Raw genomic sequence first — 14,568 nt, forward strand, 5'->3', positions numbered from 1 at the left:
GAGCCAGCTGGTCTGGGAGTCCCCAAACTTGGACCCTAGCAAGAGCTCTGTCACCAATCTCAGCTCAACTCCTGTGAGTTTTCTGTGCTAGGATTTAGATTTTATAATATTTACAAGAGTAAACCAGGTTTTTTCCCCCGACATTAGAACAGATGTGTTAACAGTAAATTCCACTCAAGAAGCCAAATGCTGAGAGCAGTGTTGTGTTTACCAGCACAGACTCGGAAGCCCCTCTCTTGGGGGGTTCACTGCTCTACCTTTTATGAACCTACCTTGGCTGAGGACTTGAGTGAGGTTCTCTAACTGCCTCAGCCTCAGCCTCCTTGTGGGTAGAGGGGGGACTCAACCTCAAAGGGCTGTAGAGAAGGCAAGGTGAGTTCTGACACAGTTGTCAGCTCTCTCACTATGTCTAGCCAGATGGTGAGGGTTTGAAGCTAAAAAGGTTATCAGAAAGAAGTATATTTAACCCTAATGTTACATCATGGGTTTCCCTCTTGAAAATGTAAAATACAGAGTGTGCTTGGTGTGTAATACTGACGATTATCTTGTTCACTAAATACTCTTTTAGTATGGAATGAGAGTTTCTGGGGAAAAGCTTTTGGAGGCTAAGCAGTGAGGACGAGCATGTCTGAAACCTTTGCTCTGGGCCAGGAATGGGCCATGCAGGGCATTCATAGCTGTCGTTTCAGTTAATCTTCCCAGCAGCCCTGTGAGGTGAGTGTTAGTGCACCCATTTCACTGCTGGGGAAACTGAGGCTCAGATCAATGGAGTGACTTGTCCAAGCTTCACAGAGTGTGGAAGAGCTGGGGTTAGAACCCCGGTGCACCTGACACCACAGCTTTCCCCTCTGCACCGTGCTACCTTCGATAATGAGAAGCCTCCCATCCCCAGGCAGTGCTTCCTCAAACTCCGCATTCCCTCATCTATGGCCATGGCTTCTTCTTGAGCTCTCCTGGACATGCAGGTGGGGACTGGGGTGATCCTGCAGAGAGAATGTCACGGCCTCCAGGACTCCTTCCCTACCCAGTGCTAGCGGGACTGTGCATGCCTTAGGAGATGAGATTGGCTGGCCTCGTGGTTGTTTCCCCACCTCTTCTATCACGCTAATCAATCCTCCACAGCGCACCTGCAGTAGTGCCTCTGCAGTTGTGACCAGTCCTTCTCCCAGGGAAAGCCTTTCCAGTCACCCGCACAGGTTACAGTCCTCAAATCCTGACCTTGGCACTCCAGGTCCTCCATTATCTGCCCCACTGGCTTCCATTCCTATCACTCCTCACTTCGTACCTTGAACACCAGCATGTCTGAACTACCTAGAGCCGTGGTTTTCAACCGGGGATGACTTTTCCCCCCAGAGAGACATGGAGACATTTTTGGTTGTGACAAGAGGAGGAAGTATGTTTTGGGCCAGGAATACTGCTGAATATCCTACAATGCACAAAATTCCAACCCCTACCCCCCCAAAAAAAAGAATTGCCCTGCCCCAAATGTCAACAGTGCTGAGGTTGAGAAACCCCGCCCTGGAATTTTCTCCACTCTCCAGGGTATTTCTTGCTCACCCTTCTTTGCCCACGCCATTCTTTCTGCCCAGAATGCTCTTCTTGCCTCTTTGCCTGTCTGATAAGCCAGTGCTCATTTTTCTAAGCCCAGCTCTCCTGGATACCTTCCCTGACCACCCATAATTATAGCTAAGGTTATACTTACTACACTGGAAGGTACTCACTCTCTCATCCAGCATGTCTATTGGGCACCTTCTATGTGCCAGGCCCTATGCTAGGCTATGCATATACAGCCATGAAAAGTCAGGCATGGCCATTGCGAGCAGAGGGACTTCAAACAAGCCAGCACACAAATAGAAATACAGAGATGCAAACTTCAAGAAGGGCTATTAAGGAAAGAATAAGGTGCTGTATTGTTAAGAGACGATAAGACTTAAGGGGATTGGGCTTCCCTGGTGGTGCAGTGGTTGGGAGTCCGCCTGCCGATGCAGGGGACGCAGGTTCGTGCCCCGGTCCAGGAAGATCCCACGTGCTGCAGAGCGGCTGGGCCCGAGAGCCATGGCCACTGAGCCTGCGTGTCCGGAGCCTGTGCTCCACAACGGGAGAGGCCACAACAGTGAGAGGCCCGTGTAAAAAAAAAAAAAAAAGATTTAAGGGGATGAATTTATGATGGCAGGATGGTCAGGGGAGGTCCTTCTGAGGAAGGAGCTCTGGCTGAGAGATGGAGGATGGGTTGGTAAGGGGAGTAGGGGGCAGAGGGACTAGCATGTGGACAGACACTGAGGGAATGGGAGGAACAGTCTGGAGGTTGGGTTGGCTGGGTCAGCTGAGGGAGGGGGAGAGACTTGGGAGATGACGTGGGGTGGGCACCAGTTCATGAGGGGCCCCATGCATTTTTCTGAAGAGGCTTAAAGAGGAGAGTAACCGGATCAGATTTCTATTTTAGGAAGATTCCTCTGGCTGCAGTGGGCCACCCTAGGGCCAAGGGACTCATGCTTGGTCTCCTGGTCTCTTCTTCCTCTTTTCTCCAATCCATCTTCCAAATGAGGCAGCACCAGAGAAATGTCCCCAAAACAGAGGCTACTGGGTTTCCTGCAGTACCACCAACCCCCCAGCCTTGGCCATGTATGGTGGAAGAAAAGAGTGGGGGGCAGGAGATCAGCTAGAAGGTTAGTGCTGTGCTCATGAAGGGGATGGTGGTGGTGGGTACTAGGATGGTGGCAGCAGAAATGGGGAGGTGGATGGATTGATGGAGACTTGGTGCTGGGTCAGCACTGAGGAGCTTTTCCTACTAGGCCTGAGGGTCCTGGCTCTGTCTCATCTTTGTACCCTTAGTCCTGGTATATGGTGGGCAGCAGGAAATGCTGGCTGAATGAGGCCCCCTGCCCCTTGCTTAGGGTAAGGCTGGGCTTAATTTTTCCACTTGAATCTAAGCAGTCTGGTGGCTCTCTCTAGGCCATGGGAGCAAGCTCTTGAGAAGCTGGAACATCAGTCTGCAGATACCAAATTCCAGGACATGCCTTTGGTTTACCTAAGTGACCACGATAACCCAGATGTCCCCACAACTCCTCTGTGAGGTTGTAACCATGAAAAACAGGCTCAGGGAAGGGGAATGCTGTTCTAGGACACACCAAAAGAAAACAGTGCAGCCAAGATCTGCACCCAAGAGTGCTGGGAAATGCCAGCTAAGGGATGGCTGGTCTGCGGAAAACAAGCCACAGACTGGCACAACCCCACCTTGGCAAAGCCCCAGATGAACTGTGTATTCATCAAGCCAGCTGCCAGGCTCTAGGAAAATGTACCTTTCATTTCTACTAAGTCTTTACACATCCTAGAAGACGTTGGCTCACCTGCTTATGGGAGGAAAGGAACGCAGACATTAAAAGATCAATTATTGATGTTTAGCACCCTTCACTTTGTGTGGTAGAGCGCACGTGCTTGGTTGTCTTAGAGACTTGGATTCAACTCTCAGCTAAACTAATTATGTACTGTGTGGCTTTAGGCAAGTTGCTTGGCATCTCTGGGCTTTTTTTTTTTTTTTTTTCTTCTGTAAAATGAACATAATAGCTACCTAACCGGGTTACTGTGAGGAAAAAAAAAAGTGAAAATTGTCTAATGGCACAAAGATGGTGCTCATTGATAGAGTTTCCTTTCTTTCACTGGATATTTGGAATATGTCTCCGAAGGTGACATTTTTGGAGGATGACTCTAAACGTGAGACATGCTGAGAAGGACGGGGTTTCAACAGCTGGGGTGCAGGTGTCCAACGGGACGGATCTGGAAGGATGTTGGGCAAAGGAGATGCTGCTTCTGTCACTGAGTCCTCCATGCCTTCTTGGTCATTCTCATGGCTTCACTAGAGGGTTTCTTTTTCTCCCTGATACACAGGATCAGAGAACTGTCAGCCTTTCCCTGGGGAGCAGAGAATGCACATCTCTGCCGATTCCAGGCTCATTGAGCCCCCTCGTTCTGCTCTTCAGAGACTCACAAGATTATAAATCACCCTAAACTGGGCAAAGGCTCTGACTAGGTGATTCCAGCAAATAGACAAAAAATGACCTATAAGCAGATTAAAAATTATTTATAATTTGAAAATATAATTTTAATGAAACATAAATTTTTACCTATCTGATTGGCAAAATAAAATGTAATAGTGCCAAGTGTTGCTAACACTGGAAGAAAGCAGATCTTCTCATCGCACTCCGGTTGGTTATATAATGGGATGCAATGGTTTTTAGATGGTATTTGGATATTGTTTATAAATTTAAACTGTATATCCTATTTAATTGGTATGCTTGCTACTGGCAGGAATTTATTCTATAGGTATATTTTTCAAGTATGCAAAGGCATATATATATATATATATATATATATATATATAGAGAGAGAGAGAGAGAGAGAGAGAACAATTGGAATGTTCCATGAGATTGGAGTGGTTGGATAAACTCTGGTGCATGGATGTGAAATAGTAAGCGATTGTTATGAGGATGAGACAGATTTGCTTGTGTTTGCACTAATGTGGAAAAAGCAACAGACACATCGCTCTGTTAAAACAACTTTACAGAGTGTGGTATAGAGTGATCCCATTTGTGGAAACACATGTGTATGTTTCATTCTTATAATTAATAAAATAGTCTTGAAAAGACACACAAGAAACCATTAGATGATTAGAGTATGGATGGAGTGGTTGAGGTCCCTTTGAAAACTTTTATTCTACAATTTTCATATAATTTTTTACCATGAGCATATATCAAATTTTCTATTTTTAAAAAATCATCTCCATCTCACAGTTGCTGAAACAGTCTCAGAGAGCTGAAGTGACTTACTTACTTGCTCACGTTCACACACAGAGAGACCACTGTGGAATGAGCTAGTGCCCCTGCATGTAGAGGGAGGCCTGTATAGATGCACATGCATTATAGCAATGCAGTTTGAATTTGAATCCTAATTCTACCACCTACTCGCTGTGTGACCCTGGGCCAGTTTACTAACCACTCTGTCTCTCTGTTTTCTTGTTGTTAAAACGAGGACTGGAATATCTTCCTCTAAGAATTGTTTAAAGGGTAAAATGAGAAAATGCATATCGAATGTTTATCACAGTGACCGGCAGAGAGTAACTGCTTAATGCAAGGTTGCTATTATGGTTGTTGCTGTTATCATCGTCATCAGTTCAGTCCCAGAATCAGAAGTGTTTTTCCTGAAGTGCACGGGGCTGGCCCCAGGCTGTAAGAAGGCTTGAGCAGAGAGGTGGGCTGGGCCTTGCCCTATAGGGGACAGACCTGGGTGGCAGAGCTGGGGGCCGGCCTTGCTGTAGTGACTCCGGCCCCGGGCAGCTAACCTCTGCTCAGAGCAGGAGCTGGCTGTCCCTGTAGGAGCCAATGAAGAGTCGCTCACCTTGCCCAATTCTATGCCTTGCCTGAGAGTTGGAGAGTCATAGACTTATTGGGCTAGCCCATCCATTTGAGGCCATACTGGCCAGCCTTCCATTCTGCCCTGAGAAATCAAAGGCCCGGCAAGTAAAAGAGACTCAATTCCACAGAAAGAGCCCTGGACTGGGAGTCAGCAGGTCCATACTAGAGTCCTACTTCTGACACTGCCTTGTTGTGTGACCTGCAGCAAATCCCTCCCCCTTTCTGGGCTTCCATGTCCCCGTCGGTGAATGGGTGGGATTGGACAACACTGCCACTAATGTACTCTGAGCACTGACATTTTACCTTGTGTTCTGGGCCCACTACCAAACTTCAAGGGTCCAGGGAAAGACTCGAACCCAAAAAGATGGAGTGTGGGTTGAGGAGTGAGGCAGTAAATGGGAGAAGGTTCCCAACTATGTACTCAGGCCCCATTGGGGTGACTCCACCTTGTCTCTTTAGATGAAGGATTCATTCATTTGTTCATTCAGCTAATAGCATTTATCGAGCATCAGGTGCCATAGGATCAGAGTTTGAGTGTTACGAGTTTTGAATGATGACCTTACTAGTGGCACTTGATCTGAGCCAGAAGCTCAGGTTCAAGCCTTGACTCTGCCTCTTAGTGGTTATGTGAGGTTGTGAAGTCATTTCTGCTCCCTGAGACTCAGGTTCCTATCAAATGGGGATAATCAGTCCTACCTCAGAGTGATTGAAAGGATTTACTGAGATATAGGATATAAAGCTTTTGGTACAGTGCCAGTCACATAGTGGGTACCTTAAAAAAATGATAGAAAAAAGCAACAAGTTCTTGAGTTTGGATACCAGCTCAACCACTTACCAGTCATTTGATCACAGGTAAGTGACTGAAGTCTCTGAGGCTAAATTTCCTCATCTGAAAAATGGGAATAATAATGATCTTAAAGGAGAGATGTGAGGATCGGAGAAGGGGGTTGTGTGAACTAACTGAGGACACATCAGTAGGACCTGGAGGTCAGTGTCTGGCACACAAGAAGTGCTCAGGGGCTAGCCTTTCATTGTACTGCTCCGAACTTCTCTCTTTGCTGCAGGAATGAGCTGAAGGATACAGCTTAGGTCTATTTTTGGCCTGTGTAAGTCCAGCTCATAAAAATACAATCATGCTCCTTGTCAGCACTTCTGTGCTTTTATTTATTGTTCCTGCCAATCCTGGGGCCTCTCCATGTAGGAACCTCTTCATTATTGATAATCCTGGGAAGTAGTATTTTAAATTTTTATGATCTGTACTTTGCACCATCTGAACCACCATGTATTATCTGGCCTTGCCAGCAAAGGGGGAATATATCCAGATGAGGGGTCCTTTTGGGCTGAATAATTTATCACATTTTCACAATGCCAATTATGTTAAATTATGTTCTTCATATCAGCCGCTGACCGAACAATGGGGACTGATGTATTGATATGAAAAGAAAACAAATTTATTTCTTTGCCCATATCCACAATGATATTTGAAAACCTGGAGTTTCATTCTCCCAAGTGTCTATAAAACCCCACTTTTAATAATAACAAGAGTAGAAAGAATTTTTTCCTCCCCTCTCTCCACTTTTTCCTCCCATTTCTGTTATTAATCAAGGAGCTTGGGGCTCTGTTTTGCTCCATTTTTTTTCAACTGCAGAAAATAGAGCCTTTCTTTGCAAATTTACTTTCTCTTCTCTCTCTTTCTTTGCGTATGCAAGCTGATTCCTCCAAGGTACAATTAATAACGACTGGCTAACATTTCTTATGCTTTCCCCTTCATAGTACTAAAAAAAATTGACTGTTACTATATCTCCTTTTATAGAAGGGAATTGTTTCTGGCTCCAGTCCATGGGAGCAGCACACCATGCTCCATGACATGCCCAATAGCTGGTTGATTCCAGTAACTGTAGGGCTGGTTTGTCCTGCTCTCTACGCCTCTCCAGTGTATCTTCACTGTGCCAGAGGCTTCTCCTCTACCTGTAATGCACACCTGGAAAGCCATTCTCTGGTTTATAATCCTTCCTCAGTTCCTCACTGTTCTCAAGTTCATCTTTAAGATGCTAGGCGTGGCATTCAGAGCCTCTGTTTATCGCTCACTTCACCTGCTCTGTTCCCTGGCCACTCAAAACTACCTCTTGTGGTTTTCCCAGGTCCAGCCTCCTGGATGCCTTCTGAATGTTTGCTGGTTTATGATGCTCTCTTGGTCTAGAAATCTCTTTTTGTTTGGGTTTGGGGAGGCAAGGACGGAAACAAGGAAGCTGTCAGAGCAAAAGTTCGCGGAGAGAGGATGATGCTCTGGATTAGGGTGTTGGCAGTGTAACTGGACAAATGGGTTTATTTGAGAGAAATTTTTGAGGAAGCAGGAACTGGTGATTGGAATGGATTTAGAGACTGAAGGGAAGGGATGAATCATGAGAGATTCCTCTATATGACTTGACATAAACAATGACATATCATGCTGCTATTTTCTTAGCTGGCGATTACACGGGGAAGAGAATGTTGAGGGCAAGATGGTTGGGGAAGGTGGGTCAGGGAACCCAAGTGCTTTGCTGTGGACATGGTAAATTTATGTGTGTCTATCCAAGGGCAAATGTCCAGTAGGGTAATCTGAGTGCTGGGTGGGGTCCGAATTGGAGATGTAAATTTGACAGTTATGAGAATAAAGATGGACTTGGAAATGATGGGAGTAAGAACATTCAGAAGGGACTTGTAGGAAGGAAGCATGCCCATGACCTAGCCCTGAGACATTCTAACATTGAGAAGTCAAGCAGGGCGGGAGGAACCTGAGGAGGGCTGGTCAGTGAGCAGGGAGAAGACCGTGGACCCGGGAGGAGGACTTCTAAGGAGGAGTGAGTGGTCAAAGAATATTACTGAGAGGTCAAAGAAGATGAGGCCAGCGGACTGCCCATTTGTTCCAGGCAAGTAGGCAAAGACCTGCTTTTGACACGGAGAAGGGATTCTAATGAGCTAACACTTCCTTAGGGGCAAAGGTAAAATATTACGTGGGTTGCTTTGCGAGAAAATATGGTATAGCTAAAGAGAGGAACAGATGACTGAGGACTGACACAGGGTCAGTCAACCTGTCTGTTGGCCTAGTTTGAACTCAGTGGTTTGAGAAGTGTTCTGAAGCCAAAAGAAGTGTTTTCATTAGAAACTCACTCAGGGAATAAGCAACATCTCATAGGAGTTCAGGGCAAAGTAGTATATGGATTTGAAGGAGGGCTATGACCCCAACTCTGCCTAAACTCAGCATCACTCCTGCAAATGGTAAATGGCATATTAAATATATATATATTTATTCAGATAATATATAAATTATTTTATATATATTGAACTTGATATAAATGAAATCACACAGGACATAAAAAAATACTTTTTTGTATCAGATTTCTTTAGTTCAATATAATAATGTCTGTGAGAGTCACCCATGTCTATGTAGCATTGCTGTGTAGCATTCCATCTTATGAATACACCACAATTTATCCATTCTCCTGTTAATAGACATTTGGGTTATTCTCAGTTCTGTGTTATTATGAAAAAGAAGTGGCTATGAACATTGTTGTGTGTATCTTTTGGTGGATTCATCATATTTTGAGGTGATTTTTTTGCTGGTGCCGAGAAAATCTATTGGTTTTGTTATGCTTATTTAGTACTTGACCATCTTACTAAATTCGAATAGCTTTTCAATTCGTTTTTTCTTGCAACACATTTCTATCAGATAGAAAGCTCTTCACCTCAAGTACTAGAAAACACAACCTAAATTGGATTAAGGTTCAAAGAGTATATATTTTCCCCCCTCCCCGCCCCCATGACTGCAGGGTACAGCATGTGTCTGGTTTCAGGCAAGGTGTGATCCAGAGGGCAGGTTGTCATCAGGGCTCATCTCCACTTCTCCGGGTTCCTCTTGGCTCTGGCCTCTTTTGTGTGCTGCCTTTGACCTCATCCTTGCTCCTCCCCATAGTAGCAACAATTGCTTCAGCAGTTTCAGAACTAAGTCCTCACCACACCATCCAGAGGAAGAACATGTTCTTTAGGGAACACTCATAAAGAGCAAGGACGTGTCTTCCCCCAAGTTCCCAGTCAGTATTGCCTCATATCTCTTTGATTCAAGTTAGGTAACATGCCCATCTCTGAGCCAATCAAATATTGTGATCAATAGAATAATATGCTCTGATTGGTTTAACCTAATTGGGGTCCATCCCTGCCATCAAGGAAGTCATCAGTTCCACCAAACCACATGGCTGCCACATGGGACAGGGGTGAGTTCCTGAAAGCAATATCGGGGTGGGGGGAGGCTTTGGATTGAAGAAGGAAATGGATGTTAGAGAAGCAACCACAAGATATTTATTATGACAATTATAATGATATTGGCTGTAATGGTTATTCATTGTCTCATTCCAACAGTAATATTTGTCTAGTTTTGTCTCCTATCTCAACATGTTGGCCACTGCATGAGGTCTTTAAAATTTACATGGAATGATATAAATGGTTTAGGGCTTTCTGAGAAGTTTTGGGAAAGATGTTTATAAAAATAAAGGGGCAGAGGGAAAGACTAAGAAGCTTAAGAAGAAGCTAAGAACTAGGAAGCTAAATGCTTCTTAACACTTGATGTGTTATGCTTGAGACCAGTCTGATGGCTAAGGATCTAGAAATGAAGGACTCAAGCTAAGAGATGGTCGAGATGGACTTTGCAATGTGGGAAGGCATATTAGTTTTCTGTTGCTATGTAACAAATTATCAAAGCTTTAGTGGCTCAAAACAACACAAGTTTATTATCTCACAGTTTGTATAGGTCAGAAGTTCAGGCACAGTTTAGATGGGTTCTGTGCTCGGGGGTCTCATGGGTCTGAAATCAAGCTGTCAGCTAGGCTGCATTCTCATCTGGTTCTTGGGGTCCAGGTTGTTGGCAGAATTCAGTTACTTGTGGCTGTAGGACTGAAGTCTCCATTTTCTTGAGTGACCTGGCTGTTGATCGGGGTCATTTTCAACTTCTAGAGTCCACCCTCAGGTACTAGCTGCATGACCCTCTCACAACATGTTGACTTACTTCTTCAAGGCCAGCAAGAGAATCTCTTTCCAGTCTGCCGTGTTGGAGTTTGCATAGCATACTCATGGGAGTGACTATGCCATCATATTCACAGGTCCTGTCCTCACTCTTGAGGGAGGAGATTATACAGTGCATGTACACAGGGGTGGGAAGCTTGGGGACCATTTTAGAATGCTGTCTATCATAAAAGGCAAAGGCAGTTATTGCCCTAAGGCTTATAGGTCACATGGCACGCTGACCAGGAAATTAACTATCTTAGAAATAGACATTGAGATGTATTATAATATATTTATATATATACATACAGACATTAGATATATACACACACACAACATGGGGAATTGGGAGAAAAAACTATAATTCCCAGTTTGTGAATATTTCTAAAAATGTGGATTCAGAGAACTGATCAGACATTTAAATTTTCAATATACTTCATAGCCTGTCAGTTGATCTAGTGATATTCCAAATATTTTTTTTTTTTTTTTTGCGATATGTGGGCCTCTCACTGTCGTGGCCTTTCCCGTTGCCGGACGCGCAAGCTCAGCGGCCATGGCTCACGGGCCCAGCCGCTCCGCGGCATGTGGGATCCTCCCGGACCGGGGCACAAACCCGTATCCCCTGCATCGGCAGGCGGACTCTCAACCACTGCGCCACCAGGGAGGCCCCCAAATATTTTTAATCATTACAATTTGTAGAATATCTTTTAAGTTCACAAAGCACCTGCACATACATTATTTCATTTGGCCCTTCCCAGAACGTTGTGAGTTTCTAACAGAAACACTTAGCCTGTGAACCGTGCCTTGGCATTTACTCTTACATTTATATTAGCTCTTAACTCTCATTAACACATTGAAGTTCACATGACACCAAAACGGCCAAATGTGTAGATTACATGCTATTTTACACTTTTGTTTATTTGACCATGTGGTTCACTTTGCATAAAGTATCTTGTCTTGTTCACCCAGGAAACTTCTATTCACCCTTGAAACCTTGTTTTTCAGACCATGCTTGAACAGTATTGTTCTTGAGAAATGCTTGCCTTGCTCTCGAAGGGCTGGATAGGGAGCAGCTGCAGGCTGACAGGTGCAAGTGAGGCCCGATTCCATATCTGCCTCAGACGTCTATTGGAAGAACATTTGGCAGCACTCAGAGGCAGTGTTCCAAAAAACATTGTTATTGAATGAACGGTCTGAGTGCTTACCTTATATTAACTCATTTAAGCCTCCTAATAACCCAACCAGGTAGTGATGGTTATTTTCCCGTTTAATAGACGAGAAAACTAAGACACAGAAGGCATAGTGCTTGAGCCAGGATTCAATCCCAAAGCACAATGTTTCATCTCCCTACAATATTGACAGCACAGAATTAAGTGAGATAGTGCATGTCAAGCGCTCAGTGTCTGCTGTATAGTAAATTTGCAAAGCATGAGGGATATTTTTATTACTTGTGGCAAAGAAGCTTCTGCTTTCCTATTCTTTGGAACAGGAGATAGAAAAAAATAAAAAGAACATTCCCCACCCCACTCCCCCGCAAAACCCTCATCCTTGCTTAGCTGTACCATTTCTTTAAGGAAGCCAGGGCTCACTTTTTAATATTTGGAGGAGCAGAATCCAAAGGGGGTGGAGCAAAACAACAGAATTTACATTTGCAAATGAGTTCTAAATGTCAGGGAAGGAGTGATGTTCTAGATGGGCTAGGACCCAGATCCTCCTTAACTAACATATTTAAGTGCCACACCGTAGATGTTCAATAATAGCAGTTCCTCCCCATCCTTTCCTTTTTGAGCCATATTTTGTCCAAGGTATGCCTCACAGACATTAAAGAAAATTCCTCATAGGAGAATTCTTGCAGGAGTACATACACTTGACTACTGTCTCTAGGAAAACTTGGTGAAAGTTTTCAGTGAAAATTTGGTTAATTTAAGCGCTAATGAGAAGAATGATCATAGTTAGAAGATTGCTTCCTTTGAGCTGTGTGACCTTGGACCAGTGACTTGACAGCTCTGTGCTTCAGTTTTCCTTTCAGGAGAATGGAAATAGCAGTGGTATGTAGATAAATTATATGGAGGGCTTGATCTCCTGTGGCACATAATAAATTATTCCAAAAGTATTACCCACTATCATCGCATTCAACCCTCAAAAAAGCCTTGTTAACTAGGGGTTATGATTATGATTATGATTATGATTATTGTCCATATTTTACAGCTGAGGCCCCAAGACTCAGACAGCTTCTGTGTTACCCATGACACTGTGACACTTGGCAATAGTTATTGATTATCTGTCAAGTTTCTTTTTTCTTCCACTTTGCCTACACAGTGGGATGGAGTTCCATAAATGTCTTGGCAGGATGACAGCTTATCTTGAAAAGATATTAACCACCTCTGCAAAATATTCAGACTTCAGAAAAATAAGATGATACAATAGATTCAATAGACCTTTATGTTTTTCTTTGTAGAAGTCCCTAAATGAAATTGGAATTAAGTATATGTGCAAAAGTTTTGCTTCAAGATGTTCATCATAACTTGTTTATATACGCTGAACTGTGGAAACAGCCTACGTGTTCAACCATCAAGAGTCGTTCGATTAATTGTGGTATATGCATACAATGAAATATTAAGCTACATCAAAAGGCAAAATGAAATCATATATATTTTCTACATGGAGAAAATGTTAGTAGAGTGTTGTATATAAAATGAAGTATGAATCTGTTTCATAAAAGTATATATTTGCATAAATAGCAAATACCTATGCAGAATATGTGCATATATATGCATATAAAAACTGGAAAGGTGAGACCAAAATTGTCACCTATGGCTGTCTGTTGGAATTGGAAAGTATTATGGGTAATTTGAATTTTCTATTTTCTTGTGTTTGAGTGGGAGGCTCTTTATTTTCTCATCTTTATGCAATATACAGTAAACTCTAGTTCCAAAAAAAAAAAAGGCACAGAAAAGTCTTTCAAGTCTCTGTGCATGCTAACACTGGTTGAACATTTCAGGTGATTGTGAAGACAAGAACGGAATATCAGCCCGAACAGAAGAACAAAGGGAAGTTCCGGGTGCCGAAAATCGCTGAATTCACGGTCAGTGTCTTGATGGGGTAACAGAAAGACTGGGTGTGGGTCACTGAGTCTAATCAAATAACTAAAGCTCTGCCTCTTGAGGACAAGTTATCCTCTCTCCTACTCTGAAATGTTCAGACAATTTGATAATTGATAAATGTGTCTCATTTCTTCTTTTTCCTTCTGTCCCTGTCTCTCTGCCTTTCCATCACAATCTTCAGGAAATGTGATAGAAATGTATAAAGAAACTCAAATTTTAGACATTGGTTGATTGCAACAAATACAAAAAAAGACAAAGGGAGAGAAAAGTTAACTTCTTAGTGATAAAAACCGAATGGTTGATTTTCTATTTATTGCTGGCCGGGTCACTAGGAGAACTGATGAATACATATCACTGTGATGAATTGCGTGAAGGAGCCATGAAGGCTGCTCTGTGATGATGTATGGAGGAAGCTCAGGGAAGTACCCTGGGGAAGTCACTTAGATGGCTAAGGAGAGCACAGCTTGTGCAAAGGCCCTGAGGCTGGAGGGAAGTTGAACCCAACATTGAATAGGAATAAGGGCAGTGAAGCTCAGCTCTAGGAGGGGTGTGGGGACCAGACAGAGATGAAAAGTGGGCAGAGGGCAGACAGTCCCAGGCATCGTAGGCTGTATGGAGGAATTATTATTTTAGGCTAGAAGCATGAAAGAAACCCCAAAGGACTTCAAGAAGAGGAAGGATATGATTAAACTGGGTTTTTGGAAAAAGCATGCTGGCTTTTACATGAGTAGTAGAGGGAGGTTGGGGAGACTGCTGGGTTGCTGGAAGTAAAAAGACAATAGTGGCTTAGCGAAGGAAGGTGAGTGGAGAGAGGCCTCAGAGATACTTAGGAGGACGGGCTTCCCTGGTGGCGCAATGGTTGGGAGTCCGCCTGCCGCGATGCAGGGGACACAGGTTCGTGCCCCGGTCCGGTAGGATCCCACATGCCGCGGAGCGGCTGGGCCCGTGAGCCATGGCCGCTGAGCCTGCGCGTCCGGAGCCTGTGCTCCGCAACGGGAGAGGCCACAACAGTGAGAGGCCCG

The 14,568-nt window shown here is 44.0% G+C and overlaps 1 protein-coding gene across 1 annotated transcript in view; it reads left to right on the plus strand.

Annotated features, from left to right (window-relative positions):
• The window catches only part of NSG2 (neuronal vesicle trafficking associated 2), a 62,964-nt gene that overhangs the window by 5,741 nt on the left and 42,655 nt on the right, over window positions 1-14,568 (plus strand). The window contains exon 3 of the mRNA XM_007465549.1: window positions 13,444-13,527. Coding sequence (XP_007465611.1) covers window positions 13,444-13,527 — 84 coding nt within the window. The remainder of the gene's footprint in view (window positions 1-13,443; window positions 13,528-14,568) is intronic.

This window comes from Lipotes vexillifer, unplaced genomic scaffold, assembly GCF_000442215.2.
Source record: "Lipotes vexillifer unplaced genomic scaffold, Lipotes_vexillifer_v1.1 scaffold621, whole genome shotgun sequence".
Taxonomy (NCBI): Eukaryota; Metazoa; Chordata; class Mammalia; order Artiodactyla; family Lipotidae; genus Lipotes; species Lipotes vexillifer.